This window comes from Pongo abelii, chromosome 16 (genome assembly GCF_028885655.2).
Source record: "Pongo abelii isolate AG06213 chromosome 16, NHGRI_mPonAbe1-v2.0_pri, whole genome shotgun sequence".
In the NCBI taxonomy this organism is placed as follows: domain Eukaryota; kingdom Metazoa; phylum Chordata; class Mammalia; order Primates; family Hominidae; genus Pongo; species Pongo abelii.
In genome coordinates, this window is record NC_072001.2 from 43,935,764 (window position 1) to 43,952,060 (window position 16,297).

General features: G+C 41.8%; 1 protein-coding gene across 3 annotated transcripts in view; it reads right to left on the reverse strand.

Moving 5' to 3' along the window:
* The window catches only part of INO80 (INO80 complex ATPase subunit), a 137,294-nt gene that overhangs the window by 50,454 nt on the left and 70,543 nt on the right, over nucleotides 1–16,297 (reverse strand). For all 3 annotated transcript variants that reach the window (XM_063716583.1, XM_024232717.3, XM_024232718.3), the window contains exon 24: nucleotides 15,364–15,535. In XM_063716583.1, coding sequence (XP_063572653.1) covers nucleotides 15,364–15,535 — 172 coding nt within the window. The remainder of the gene's footprint in view (nucleotides 1–15,363; nucleotides 15,536–16,297) is intronic.

Below are 16,297 nucleotides of genomic sequence, written 5' to 3' on the forward strand. Positions count from 1 at the left end.
TTGTTCAGCTCATATCCTGCTCTTCCACTTATACAGCTTTATTTTCCACAGGGCTTAAATATCTGTAAGGAAATGGGTTCTCAAGGCTCATAGTTTGAAAGCAGTATCTCAAGTTGTCTAGTATGACATATGCATTGTTATCTGTTTCCTTGAACCAATCAGCATCTTCTAAATAATTGTCATCAACAATTTGAAGACTATAGCTATTTTCCAGGACAGCTGGGCTGTCTTTAGGTGGTTTCTAACTACAGACTACAGAAGTGTTTACAACATTTGATATACTGCTAGGCCCATGTAGCTATGATATGTTTGGCCTTTTCCCTAAATGTTGAGGTCCCTGTCATTACCCAAAGAAGAATTTTAACGTTCTGACAGCTTTTCAATAACATCTGTGTTCCCATCTTAATTTTGGGTAGCATCTCTGTTGAAGTTCATTATCTCTCTACATGTTTATGCCCATTATCCCTTGAATGTCTAACATGAGGATCATTACAAAGATTAGCAGGCTAGGTGTCAGACTGTTCTTCCAATACTGAATAATTAGGAGGAAAAAGGTAAAAAGATGTAGCCATGTTTTTTGTTTGTTTCCTGAAAGTGCATTTCTGACATCAGCAGTAGCCCATCTTGCTTCCTCACTGGGGAGGAGAGACGACAAGTCTAGCAACTTCTGCTCATCACGGCCAGCTAAGTAGTAGTTCAGGGCTGCCAGCTGGGACATCCACTGTCAATCAGACCATTCCTGGGCAGATGGCTGAGGCAGCAGCAGTAGCTGACCTAAAGACTTCTGAATTCTTACTAACTTCTACAGACCAGTAACTAAATAATGTCTCTGTCAGGGATCGCATTAATTCATCTTCATTTTGAGTATTCTAAAATTCAAAATTCAACAGAAACCTGTTTCTTACTTTGTTCCAATAATATAAAGGTAGAAAATAAAAGAATGTACATTTCCTCCAATTATCTTCTCTTCAGCACTGTAGTTATTACTAAGAAAAGAATACAACTCACCATAGGGAGTTCTTTTAACAAAGCACATTATTTGTTATTACCTTTCTGGAAAAAGTCTGACTAGCAATAATTCTATTCCCAGGGGTGGCCATTCCCAAATTAGAACACATTCATTTATTTTTATTTTTGGGACAGAGTCTCTCTCTGTCACCCAGGCTGGAGTGCAGTGGCATGATCTCGGCTCACTGTAACCTCCGCCTTCCCAGGTTCAAGCGATTCTCCCACCTCAGCCTCCTGAGTAGGTGGGCCTACAGGTGCGCATCACCACGCCTTTAATTTTTGTATTTTTAGCAGTGATGGGGTTTCACCATGTTGGCCAGGCTGGTCTCGAACTCCTGGCCAGAAGTGATCCCCTCTCCTCAGCCTCCCAAAGTGCTGGGATTACAGGCATGAGCCACCACACCTGGCCAACATTCACTTATTTTATTTTTTTTATTTTATTTGGAGACAGAGTCTTGCTCTGTAGCACAGGCTGGAGTGCAGTGGTGTGATCTTATCTCACTGCAGCCTCCGCCTCCAGGGTTCAAGCAATTCTCCTGCCTCAGCCTCCCGCGTAGCTGGGATTACAGGTGTGCACCACCACGCCTGGCTAATTTTTGTATTTTCAGTAGAGACGGGGTTTCACCATATTGGCCAGGCTGGTCTCAAACTCCTGACCTCATGATCCATCCACCTTGGTCTCCCAAAGTGCTGGGATTACAGGCGTAAGCCACCGCACCTGGCTCATTCACTTATTTTTTTAGGAGCTGGGTTAAAATAGTATTCTCATTGAAGTTGCTAAGTCAAGGTGATGTATAGCTTTCTGATTCCAGGTTTTAAAAAATAATAACTATGTTCAAAATGCTCAACATATAGCCTCAGCTTTAGAGAAACCCTGACTACCCCTAGAATGTTTTACCCAATATATACTTTTCTTAGATTCTTTTCTCTTAACATTAGTTCCATCAAATCTGGTTTAGTATATGTGAACCTTGGTACCACCACACTATCCAATTTCCCTTCACGTAGCAACATGAACTGCCAGACATTGCTAGATATAGAAAAATGTATGCCTGACATGGAATAATACAAAGAATACCTTAAGCAATATTGTGGATAGAAAAGAAAGTTTGTTCATTACTTCTTTAGTCTAACTTGGTCATGAAAGAAAGAAAGAAGAAAAGAGAGAAGGGAACAGGGAGAAAGAAGGAAAGGAGGGGAAGGAAAAGAGAGGGAAGGAGGGAGAGAAGGAGAGAGGGAGGGGAGGAAAGAGAAGGAAGGAAGGGGAAGGGAGGAGGGAGAAGGAAGGAAGGGAGGGAGGAAGGGAGGGAGAATGCCATACTATGGGGAATTTGACTTGGTTTTCACGTGGTCATAGCTTTTGCTATTCTTTTGTCCGTTTCTCATGCTCTTGAATGTCTCATTACCCTGGAAGCACTGGCAGATGTGTGCGTCTTGCCGCCAGGACTATAATATGCACACAGTAGTGAAGTTAGGCTTTTCTAAAGACTCTTTTCGCACCATACAAAAGTCTCAAGTGAAAATAAGTAGGCCAGGATGACAGGCTCCACAGCTGCATACTCCTTGCCACAACACAGCGCAGAAAACACACAGCTGTTTTTCCCTCAGACCTAGACTTACTCATTTAATAAGAGGTCATGCTTTGCACTACATGTTTTATTTAAAATTAAAAATGCTTATATTAAAAATTTAGGTCTCCATTACTCAAAATTAGCTTTCTACATCTTTTCTTAAAGAGCCTGTCAAATTTAGATACAGAGGAAAAAGTTTCACTTTAAATGAAACAGCACAGTGTTGATAAATCAGCTCTTAGATTACATGGATTCTATTTTCATGGATATTTTAAGCATCCAAACAAAAAGGGGGAAAATTAATGCAGAGAAACACAATAGCTTCCCAGAGCTTTCCATAAGGGGCATTTGCAGCACTCACGATCTCAGGAAATGATGATATAGATACAGGTACTGTAGCTGAAAACTAACATTTAGTGGAAGAGTTTTTGAAAACTTCCTGTTTGGGGGGTGAATCTTCAATCAATAGCCCGTCAAAAAACTCTAAGGATTTAATACAGAATAGTGTTTAAAACTTCAACACATGCCACTCTTTTCAAAACAACTCTATGTTTAGAACCTTTGTGTATTTTAAATTGCAAAATCTGAAATGCCCCCAGTTTTTAGGAGTCGCTTGACTCACTAGAACTGTAGAGTATATAAAATGTTCAGGCCAGGCGTGGTGGCTCATGCCTGTAATCCCAGCACTCTGGGCGGCTGAAGAGGGCGGATCATGAGGTCAGGAGTTCGAAACCAGCCTGGCCAACGTAATGAAACCCTGTCTCTACTACAAACACAAAAATTAGCCAGGTGTGGTGGCATGCGCCTATAGTCCCAGCTACTCAGGAGGCTGAGGCGGGAGAATCACTTGAACCCGGGAGGCAGAGGCTGCAGTGAGCCAAGACCACACCATTGCACTCCAGCCTGGGTGACAGAGAGAGACTCCATCTCAAAAAAAAACAAAAAAAAACTTTCAACACATACTATGCATAAGTAGACCATTACCATGACAACAGTTTCAATGAGACAGACAGGAGACAGAATCAATACTGGTACTGTACTCTGTGTCTGCCAACCATCATTTTTAATTTTTAACATGACATTTAATTGGAATAGACTCAAATCTGTTCTGCCCCAAGAAAGATAACTAAATGGTATATTTACGACAGGCTCTCTTTTTTGTCTTTATTCTTCTAAGCAAAATAAAATTTTCTTTTTCTATCTCTGCTGCCTGAATCAGATTTTTTTTTTTGGAGACACGATCTCATTACCCAGGCTGGGGTGCAGTAGTGTGATCATAGCTCACTGTAATCTCAAATTCCTGGACTCAAGTGATCCTCCCACCTCAGCCTCCTTGAGTAGAGAGACAGAGTGAGACCCTGTCTCAAAACAAACAAACAAAATCACACTCTTTATCCACTGCAAAACAGTGTAAGAAAATAACTCTGGCCAGAGGTACCACAGTACGCAGGGAAGGTGTGCAAAAGTTCTGACCCAAATCTATTCCTTCCTGAAATTCTTAACAGCAATGCAGGGTAGAACACAAGAAAATTAAGTAGAATACAGGGAGCCATGCTAGTTTTTGTTCTACAAACATAAGAGAAGGAAATCTCTGAAAAGTATTCACATCAATTAAGAGATTTTTTAAAAACCCCAAACTTAGGCCTGGCACAGTGGCTCACGCCTGTAATCCCAGTACTCTGGGAGGCTGAGGCGGGCGGATCACGAGGTCAGGAGATCGAGACCATCCTGGCTAACGCCGTGAAACCATATCTCTACTAAAAAAAAAATACAAAAAAATTAGCCGGGCATGGTGGCGGGCGCCTGTAGTCCCAGCTTCTCGGGAGGCTGAGGCAGGAGAATGGCGTGAACCTGGGAGGCAGAGCTTGCAGTGAGCTGAGATGGTGCCACTGCACTCCAGTCTGGGTGACAGAGCGAGACTCTGTCTCAAAAAACAAACAAACAAACAAAAAAACCCAAAACTTTATCCAAAACACCCCTAAGTATCAACTGATCTGTGTCCTTAGCCTAGTTCTTAGCTTCTTGATGTTTATGTATCATCCTGAAGCTAATAATACAAGAATGGTACTTCTTTGGATTCTGTAACAAAAAAGTTCATATTTTATCTTCACCATAGGGTGGGTGAGTGCAAGGGTTTTATAGGCACATTATGGGGTTGGGGGAGGTAAGGAGAAGAGAGCTTCTCACTGTTTGGATTCATTCCTTTCCCTGGGGAGTAAGAGAAGAAGGGGAGGACTGGGTTAGACTGCTGAATATGGCTCAGGTAGTATGTGACCTCACACAGCTTACCAAGACCAATATGACAACATGTAGCTAAGTGAACACTGATCTGTCTCCACAGAAGAAGAAAAACAAAGTCTTTACCTTGATCTGATGATAGGAGGTTGTATTTAGGAGACAGGCTACAGGAACAATATCTCTCTTTATACAACAAATGAAGGCATAGAAGGAAACAGAATGAAAAATTTTCTGCCTTAAGAGGACAAAGCTGAATATGGGGAAATTAACTCAAAACTAACTTGTTAGCTCCAAAGGAGGTTTAGTCTAAAATATTATTTGAATTTCATAGAGAAAGAATGATGAGACCCCTTCCAACTTTTACATTTCCCCATGTCTCTTCTCAGGTTTGTTGGCTGAAGAATAACCCCAAACTTTTTAAGACTGATCTGGAACATGGAATCTGGGTTCAACTTGCATATTCTTCCATTAAAACCTTGAAACATAATTTGTCTTCACTGCAGAACTGCTTCTCTTTTGCATTATGTTTCCAAATAATTAAAGTTACATAATCAGAACTAATGTGGCAAATTAAATGAAAATACAGAGCTTGCATTGAAAAGAAAAAAAAATGCTCACAAGGAGTTAAGAGTTTATGAGTAAAGAATCCCTGCTGAAAATGAAACCTTGTTATTATACTATAGTTACTATCTTTCCCAGCTAACATTTGCTGTGAAGACACACGGGTAACAGAGCACAAGGATAGAGTCCAAAATCCTTTCTAGTTGAAAAACTGGTTAAGAACTAGTACTACAGTCAGAACCCATCTACAGTCTAAGCCAGAATCTCAGAACAGGAAATCCAAAACAAATTTCATAATGAAATATCTGATATAATGGGATTAGCATGGAAATAAGGGGCTGTGGTAGTTTTATATGGCCACAAATTCCTTGGCCAGGTGCGATGGCTCACACCTAATCCTAGCACTCTGGGAGGATGAGGCAGGGGAATCCCTTGAGACCAAAATCCAAAAATTAGCTGGGTGTAGTGGCACCTGCCTGTAGTCCCAGCTACTTGAGAGGCTGAGGTGGGAAGACTGCTTGAGCCTCGAAGGTGGAGGTTGCAGTGAGCCATGACTATACCACTACGCTCTTGCCTGGGTGACAAAGCAAGACTACATCTCTTAAGAAAAAAAAAAAAGAAAGGTCGGGCGCGGTGGCTCACGCCTGTAATCCCAGCACTTTGAGAGGCCGAGGCAGATGGACCATGAGGTCGGGAGATCAAGACCATCCTGGCTAACACAGTGAAACCCCGTTTCTATTAAAAAATACAAAAAATTAGCCGTGGTGGCGGGCGCCTGTAGTCCCAGCTACTCAGGAAGCTGGCGCAGGAGAATGGCGTGAAACTGGGAGGCGGAGGTTGCAGTGAGCCAAGATCGCACCACTGCACTCCAATCTGGGGGACAGAGTGAGACTCTGTCTCAAAAAAAAAAAAAAAAAAAAAAAGTCTGGCGCCTTAGCTTACACCTTTAATCTGAGCACTCTGGGAGGCCGAGGTGGGCAGATCACTTGAGGTCAGGAGTTTGAGACCAGTCTGGCCAACATGGTGAAACCCCATCTCTACTAAAAAAAAACCAAAAAACAAAAAACCATAAAATTAGCTTGGCATGATGGCCCACACCTGTAATCCCAGCTACTCAAGGAGGCTGAGGCAGGAGAATCACTGGAACCCAGGAGGCGGAAGTTGCAGTGAGCCGAGATTGCACCACTGCACTCCAGCCTGGGCAACAGAGTGCAACTCTCTCTCTCAAAAAAAAAAAAAGAACCACCTAGCTAAGCTGCTCCCAAGTTCCTAGCCATCAGAAACAGTGTGAGATATCAAGTGTTTATTGTTTTAATCTCTAGGTTTTAAGATAATATGTTATATAACTACTACTACAGGGGCTAAAATCCATAGTTGAGCTCATTAGCAACCTCTATTGCAAGTTTCTATAGATTCACTTCTCTCTGGTGTTCCTTACTACCTAAGGAACGTGTCACCTCTAGTTCTCAGATCAAATGCAGGGCAAAAATAACTAAGTGCAATAAGATCAATGAATGATCAAACAGATTACCTATCCTGCCCACTTTCCCTAAACCCCTAGAAGTTAGTGCTCTTCACAAAATTCTATTTAAAATATTAAGAGTAAAACTGTACTTTTAATTTTAGGCTAGAAGACATTCCCTCAGATTAATACATACCATGTTCCAAAGATTAGTACCAATGCACCAATACTGTTATTAATATTAATATTGGTGCATTAATATAATGTGCCATTATTCACTAGCATTCAGCAAACACTTATTTAACCTTAAAAGTGCCCAAAATAACCAGACCACAAAGGGAAGATGAATTATATAAAATGTCCAAACATTTAAATTGGTTTTAGCCAGGCACGGTGGCTCACGACTGTAATTCCAGAACTTTGGGAGGCCAAGGCAGGCCGGTTACTTGAGGTCAGGCCGGTTACTTGAGATCAGGAGTTTGAGATCAGTCTAGCCAATATGGCAAACCCCCGCCTCTCTACTAAAAATACAAAAATTAGCCAGGTGTGGTGGCAGATGCCTGTAATCCCAGCTACTCGGGAGGCTGAGGCAAGAGAATCGCTCAAACCCGGGAGGTGGAGGTTGCAGTGAGCCGAGGTCACTCCACTGCACTCCAGCCTGGGTGACAGAGCAAGACTCTATCTCAAAAAACAAAACAAAACAAAAACTAAAAATAGATTGCTCACTTGAAGAAAAAAGAACAAAAAAGAGATAGAAAGAGAATCACTTAATAGGACTTTTTTTTTTTTTTTTAATGTTAAGCTTAAGGCCGGGCACGATGGCTCAAGCCTATAATCCCAGCACTCTGGGAAGCCGAGGTAGGCAAACTGCCTGAGGTCACAAGTTCGAGACCAGCCTGGCTAACATGGTGAAACCCCATCTCTACTAAAAATACAAAAATTAGCCGGGCGTGGTGGCACATGTCTGCAGTCCTACTTAGGAGGCTGAGGCAGGAGAATAGTTTGAACCCAGGAGGCAGAGGTTGCAGTGAGCCAATATCGTGCCACTGCACTCCAGCCTGGGTGACAGAGCAAGACTCCATCTCAAAAAAAAATTAATTAATTAAATAAAATAATGTTAAGCTTAGTGTTAGTTGTTCTGGACATTGTAAACATTCTTTGTGGCAGATAAATATCTTTCTGTTAATTATACAGCCTGCCAGTATTCACAAGAGTTTTCCATCCTATTAAAAAGTATAGTTGGGCTGGGTGCGGTGGCTCACACCTGTAATCCCAGCACTTTGAAAGGCTGAGGCGAGAGGATCACTTGAGACCAGGAGTTCGAGACCAGCCTTGCCCACAAGGCGAAAGCCCACCTCTACTAAAAATACAAAAATTAGCCTGGAGTGGTGGCGCACGCCTGTGGTCCCAGCTACTCAGGAGGCTGAGGCAGGAGAATCACTTGAACCCGGGAGGCAGAGGTTGCAGTGAGCCAAGATTGTGCCACTGCACTCTAGCCTGGGCGACAGAGTAAGACTCCGTCTCAAAAAAAAAAGTATAGTTAACCAACTTGCGCACCCCCACCAAATGCCTCTCTTGCATGTTCAATTACCCTTTTAACTGTCTTCCTCTTCCCTTTTCTTTTTTTTTTCTTTTTGAGATGGAGTCTTGCTTTGTCGCCCAGGCTGGAGTGCAGTGGCATGATCTCAGCTCACTGCAACCTTCGTCTCCCGTTTTCAAGTGATTTTCCTGCCTCAGCCTCCCTAGTAGCTGGGATTACAGCCACAGGCCACCATGCCTGGCTAGTTTTTTTTATTTTTAGTAGAGACAGGGTTTTGCCATGTTTTGCCAGGCTGGTCTCCTGACCTCAGGTGATCCGCCTACCTCGGCCTCCCAAAGGGCTGGGATTACAGGCATGAGCTACTGCACCCGACATTTTCTTCCCTTTTCATTGTGAAATCTGCAAGACTCTTTTCTCTTAAAAAAGTCAACTTTCACTTAAACCAAACTCCCCTCCTGAGATACCTTACTTTTTCTTTTTAACTGTCACACTTCAATACTCATTCTCTACACCTTCTAACCAGGATCTTTCTCCCTAAAAATCCTTACAACTGGGCTTCCGCCTTCTCTTTTCCATCTGTACTCACAATCAAAGAGTTCTTAATCTCACTCTTTAGTTTTTGCTTTAAACTTGATATGGAACTTAAGATTCCCTCTGGATCCTCTCTTGAACTCTGGCTTTTTGAAGTAATTTTTCCATCTCCAATGCCCGTCCATATCCAAACTGATCAAAGTCCCTTGATCCCTTTTCTATAATCTTTCTGTTACAACCATTGCTATCGGGTCTTTAGTACCTGACACTTGAAACTTTTGCTTAACATCTTCCTTAACATGGATTGCTGCCTCCATTCTTCCTGATATCACACTCTGAGGTTAATCTTCATAATATACAAATAACAAAGATCCCAACTGGTTTGATATAATGACTCTGGTAATTTAGCAGCCTTACTGAACCTGCTACCAGAATACTCCTTCTCATGGCTTCACAGTGGCTACCAACACTTGACCCCAAGGAATACAACTTTTAGCATCTGTTGAAGAAAGTAAGACAAATAGGGCTGGGACAACAAGCTTATTATCTAAACCCACATAGGGTGGCATTCAAAGACTTTCCAAACTTACCCTTCTAGACTCTTCTGTCATTACTGTCCTTTATTTTGGCTCAAATCCTTAACTTGGAATTATGTTCCTCCTATCCAAATCTCTACCACTCAAAATCCCAACTTTCTCAAAATTAGAGACACAGTCTCACTATGTTGCCCAGGCTGGTCTTGCCTCCTGGCTCCAAGCAATCCTCCCACCTCAGCCTCCTAAAGTACTGAGATTAAAGGCATGAGCCAACACCACACCTGGCCTAGATCCAATTTAACAATACTATTTCTATTAAGTGATCTTCTCCCATTCTGAACTCTACCATTAATTAGCTACCATTACTCAGGCAGTTAATTGTGTAGTATTTAAAGTCTTATCTTGAACCACATTCAGTGTGTGTGTATGTTTTTAAGCATGAGTGTTTATTTTCAATATGTGCATGAGTGACTCTTCCAAATACAGCACAGGGATAATGATTGTTAACACACCTTGCCTACTGTGGTATGCAGTAATATGTTTGTAAACAACATTAATTACGTATGTTTCTCCTTGCTGGACTGGACTAACATTGGGAAGAAGCTATTCTGAAGGTAGCCTAGAGCAATGAAAAAAGAAGCACCAGACAATTCCCAAAGATCACAGTCTACACTGGAGATTCATTCAATCGATAAGCACTTACGATATACAAATCCATGCCCTCCATGGACCTTTGAGGTCAAATAACTTAAAATAGTTTGAAAAACAATGTACAGCATGTAAAACACAGGAATATCTTCTGTAGTAAACATTGAGTCTCCCCTCTACCACCATTCCCTACTCAAACTGTTCACATCAGTGGTTTCCAAGGTAGGCACACGTAAACTTCACAATGTAAATATTAATATGTTAGTACATGTATATAATTTAAAACAAAATAGCATAAAGACACTGGAGAAATAGAGTACGAATGTTGTTATTACAGGGGTACATAATCAAAACATTTGGGGACTACTGACCTATACTACCTAGACTGCTAAAAAGAGGTGAGATTAAAATAAGATTTAGCCGAGCACACGGGCTCACAACTGTAATTCCAGCACTTTGGGAGACCAAGGTGGGAGAACTGCTTAAGCCTAGGAGTTCAAGACCAGCCTGGACACAACATAGTGAGACCCTGCTGCTACCAAAAAAAATGAAAGAAAATATGATAAAATAAGATTCATATGCCAATTCTAAAATTTACATGAATACACGAAGGGCTAAGAACAGCCAAAACAATACAGAAGAAATGCAAAGTCAGAGGATCTGTGCACCAGTTATCAAGGCTTTCTGTGAAGCTGTACTTATTAAGATAGAGTAGCACTGATTCAAGGATAGTCAAATAGGTTCATGGAGGAGAACAGAGTTCAGAAACTGACCAACACATATATAGACACCTGCTTGACAAGTGATGCTACAGTCCAGTAAGAATGGTCTTTTCAATAAATGGGATATGGAGAGAAATAGAATTATCTTCGTGAATTTGTTGGAGGCAAAGAATTCTTCAACAGGACACAAAAATTATTAACTATTCATCAGAAGACAACACTGAGGCTGGGTGCAGTGGGTCATGCCTAAGTCCCAGCACTTTGGGAGGCTGAGGCCGGAGGATTGTTTGAGGCCAGAGTTCAAGGCCAGCCTGAACAACACAGCAAACCTAACCCTAACCTAACCCTAATCCTGAGCTACGACTGCATCAGTGCATTCCAGCCTAGGCAACAGAACAATCCAGATCCTGTTTCAAAAAAAAAGGTGGGCAGGGGAGGGTACCACTGAAAATGAGAAAGTTACAGAGTAGAAGTTATTTGTAATATACAAAGAACTACAAATCATAAGAAAAATACAGTCAGCCCAATAGAAAAATAAACAAGAGTTTTGAACAAACATTTCATAAAGGCAATTATCCAAATGGCCAATAAACACCAGAAAAGGTATTCAATATCATTTTCACAAGAGAAATTTAACTAAAGACATAATAAGACACCACTACCCAACAAAGTTTAAATGAAGAGACAACGCCACATTCTTGCAAAGACGTAGAAGGTCTCAACTCTGTCACCCTCCGAGGCTCACAGTGCAGTGCTGGGATCACCGTTTATTGTAGCCTCAACCTCCTGGGCTCAGGCGATCCTTCCACCTCAGCCTCCCAATCCTCCCACCTCAGCCTCCCAAGTAGCTGGAACTACAGTTACACGGCATCATGCTTGGCTCATTTTTGTATTTTTTTGGTAGAGATGGGGTTTTGTCATGTTGGCCAGGCTGGTCTCTAACTCCTGGGCTCAAGCGATCATCCCGCCTCAGCCTCCCAAAGTGCTGGAATTACGGGCATGAGCCACCATGCCTAGCCTCTACATTGTTGTTAATTGTTACATCTGGAGCTTCTAGTTCTTTTTTTTTTTTTTTTCTTTTTTTGAGACGGAGTTTTGCTCCTGTTCCCCAGGCTGGAGTGCAATGGCACGATCTTGGCTCATTGCAACCTCCACCTCCCGGGTTCAAGCAATTCTCCTGCCTCAGCCTCCCTAATAGCTGGGATTACAGGCGCCCACCACCAAGCCCAGCTAATTTTTGTATTTTTTTAGTAGAGATGGGGTTTCACTACATTGGCCAGGCTGGTCTTGAACTCCTGACCTCAGGTGATCTGCCCGCCTCGGCCTCCCAAAGTACTGGGATTAACAGGCATGAGCCACCGCACCCAGCCGGCTTCTAGTTCTTTATTCAGAACCTAGGCTAACCTTTAAGAGTGGATAATATCTAACGATCATTTTGCTTGGCTGAAAGGAAAGATTTCCTTTTTTTTTTTTTTTTTTTTGAGACAGGGTCTCCCTCTGTCACTGAGGCTGGAGTACAGTGGTGCACTCAGGGTTCACTGCAGCCTTGACATCCTGGGTTCAAGGGCTTCTCCTGCCTCAGACTGCTGAGTAGCTGGAACTACAGGCACCCACCACCATGCTTGGCTAATTTTTAATTTTTAATTTTTTTTTTTTTTTTTGAGACAGAATCTTGCTCTGTCACCCAGGCTAGAGTGCAGTTGCATGATCTCAGCTCACTGCAACTTCAGCCTCCAGGTTCAAGAGAGTCTCCTGCCTCAGGCTCCTGAGTAGCTGAGATTACAGGCATGTGCCACCACACCCAGCTAATTGTTTTTGTATTTTTAATAGAGACAGGGTTTCACCATTGGCCAAGCTGGTCTTGAATTCCTGACCTCAAGGGATCCGCCCACCTCGTCCTCCCCAAGTGCTGGGATTACAAGGGTGAGCCACCACGCCCCACCTAATTTTTAAAATTTTTTAGTAGATATGGGGTCTCACTATATTGCCTAGGGTGGTCTTGAACTCCTGGGCTCAAACGATACTCTCACCTTGGCCTTCCGAAGTGCTAGGATTACAGGACCAAGCCAACACTCCTGGCCCTGAAAGCAGAGATCTTTTAAAACTGACAGTCTTTTTTCTGAGACGGAGTCGTCTCACTCTGTCACCCGGGCTGGAGTGCAGTGGTGCGATCTCCACTCACTGTAACCTCAGCCTCCCATGTTCAAGCGATTCTCATGCCTCAGCCTCCCGAGTAGCTGGGATTACAGGCGTGTGCCACCACACCCAGCTAATTTTTGTATTTTTAGTAGATGTGGGGTTTCACTACGTTGGCCAGGCTGGTCTTGAACTCCTGACCTCAAGGGATCTGCCTGCCTCGGACTCAAAAAGTGCTGGGATTACAGGTGTGAGCCACCACGCCCAGGTGACAGTCTTATCATTAATTATGAGAACCATAAACTCTAGCAAAATACACTACTTGGTTGGTATTTCAATATACATACATATGTTGGAGATAAGGATGATGAGATTGAAAGCAGAACAATGTCTCCACACATACATAAGCTTTCAGCTCCCTGTGGCCCAATAGCTCATTAAGTCAGTGTATACTCTAAACCACTACAAGAGCAAATTAAGATGAGTAAATATAAGTGAATCTTTCAACTGGGTAAACATATTTTATGACCAGTTTCCCATAAAGCATACTACCCACATCTGCATTTCTCAGACAATTCTAACTGATATAAGGACCTCACTAAGCAGACGCTCTGGAACATACTACAATATTTTCAGAAAACAGAGAAGAATGCAAATGAGTGATGCATATCTCTAGTGTTAAGAAAAATGCAGGTGTCCATATAACAGGGAACAACAATGTCTTGGAAGAACAGTGCTTTTTGTATAAAAAGCAGAATTGATAAAAATGTATTACAGTAGTAACATATATTACCAAATTTAGGGGTTGAGAGAAAGAATTAATCTTTTACAGAAGGTTAAGCAACTCTTCAGACATACCAGCGTTCCCAGTAGACGTACTAGGAATATTTCACCAGCAGGATATCACCCTGCCACCACTGACAGCATTATTCCAAACAGGCTGGAATCCAATTACATTAATTTGCATTACTGATTCCCTCTCCAAAGTCCAAAAATTACATGGAGCAATGCTTAAGAAACCAACTGGGAAAATAGAAGAGAAGGAAATCATGTGAGCTTTGCAGTGTACAGGGGGCAAATACTGAATGAGCTAGCCAAAGAATGTCCTTCATTCTACAACAGTAACTGTCAAACTACCTCATAACATTTTCTATAGGATACAAGGAAAATGACCTAATTTCTAAACTTCAGTCTAGCTGAAGGACCATAACAAAGAACTGTCACTCCTCTTCTCAAAACTCTCTAGTATTACTCATTTCACTCAGAATAAATTCCAAACCCTCAGCAATTCTTATGAGGTTCCATATGACCTGTACCTACATCTATAACTTCAGTTCCTGTCACCTTCTTTCACCTTCTTTGTCACCTACTATTCTGTAAGGGCCAAGAATTGTATGAAACTGTACACAACATCATTACTTTTCATGGAAATACAATTCAAGATCACAATGAGATGCCACTACACAGTCATAAAAATAATTAAAACTGTAAAGAATGATTATTCATAAGGAGTCACACAACAAAACAAAACAAAACAGATTGCCATTCCCAGGTGTAGTGGAGGATGCTGAATAATAGCAAATCTCACATACCACAGGTGCAAATGTAAATTTATAAAACTATTTTGGAAAAACGTTTGGCAAAAGCTACTAAATCTAAACAGGGTTATACCTGACAGTGTAGCAATTCCATTCCTGGATATAAACACCAAAGAAAGGAGTGTTTGCATTCATCAAACAACATGTAGACAAATGTGCATAGGGGTTTTATTCATAATAGCCTAGAACTGGAAACAACCAAAATATCTACCACAGTAGAACAGATTAGTAAATTGTGGTCCATTCAGACAGACAATGTAATACTTCATAGCCATAAAAAAAGAATGCTACATATGACATAGACAAATCTCATAAATAATACTGAGTGAAAAATCCCAGTCACAAAAGAGTACATACAAGATAATTCCATTTATATAAAGTTCACAAACAGGCAAAAATAATCTATGGTGACAGAAGTAGAACATGGCAATTACCTTTAATTGCTGGTTTGTCTTTTTCTAAACTAGAGCTACTAAATGGAAAGGAGCATGAGGGAGCTGGAAGTGTTCTATATGTTGATCTAGGTGGTTGTTACACAAGCGTATATACATATATAAATTCACAGAGCTGTACACTTAAGATCTGTGTAGTTCACAGTATTGTAAAAAATAAACATTTTGAAAATATAAATACACTCAAAAATATATATACAAAGTGTAAATTAAGTTAGAACTCAATACACTGCACCGCCCAGTCCTCTGGGAACTTTTTGGTTCTTTCAGGCCCTCATTTACTTTACTATTATTTTTACTGATTCAAGGAAAAAGAAAGAAGGTACTAAGTAGGTAATTTATGCTCAAATAATTGCTTACCTTTAACAAAGGGCAGCTGCAAAGGTTTGGAAAGGAGAGTGGAAAATTAACCCCAAGAAGGAAATCCTTGTTTCTCAGATACCTCTGGTGGCTCTCCCCTTCTGGCGCTCCCCAGGAGCGTAGCTGATGGAGCCTGTAGGAGGCTTTCAGAGACAGGAAAAGAGCTAACCATCTGAAACAAACCACAGCAGACACGCTTATTCAGTGCTCCATGGAGGTTTGAGGGTCATTCACAGCAGCAAGGAATGATCCAAGGATTGTCTCTCATTAACATAACTCTTTTGTAAATCTTTATCATTTCAGAAACAGTTCTTTCCTACTTTCCTACTTTCAGATAAATTATTTCGCATTACATGGTTTGCTACTATGAAAACTAAAATCCTCTGCAAAGCTCCTATCAGTATTTTAAAAAATTTGCCAGGCGCAGTGGCTCACGCCTGTAATTCCAACACTTTGGGAGGCCGAGGCAGGTGGAACATCTGAGGTCAGGAGTTTGAGACCAGGCTGACCTAGATGGCAAAACACAGTCTCTACTAAAACTACAAAAGGGCGTGGTGGCAGGCACCTGTAATCCCAGCTACTTGGGAGGCTGAGGCATGAGAATCGCTTGAACCCAGGAGGTGGAGATTGCAGTGAGCCAAGATTGCCCCATTGTACTCCAGCCTGGGCGAAAGAGCGAGACTCTGTTTCAAAAAAAAAAAAAAAAAAAAATTCACCTTGGCCAGGCACGGTGGCTCATACCTTTAATCCCAGCACTTTGGGAGAATGAGACAGGCAGATCAATTGAGGCCAAGGAGTTCGGGAACAGCCTGGCCAACATGGTGAAACCACACCTCTCCAAAAAAAAAAAAAATACAAAAAATTAGCCAGGCGTGGTTGTGCACGCCTGTAATCCCAGCTACTTGGGAGGCTGAGGCAGGAGAATAACTTGAAC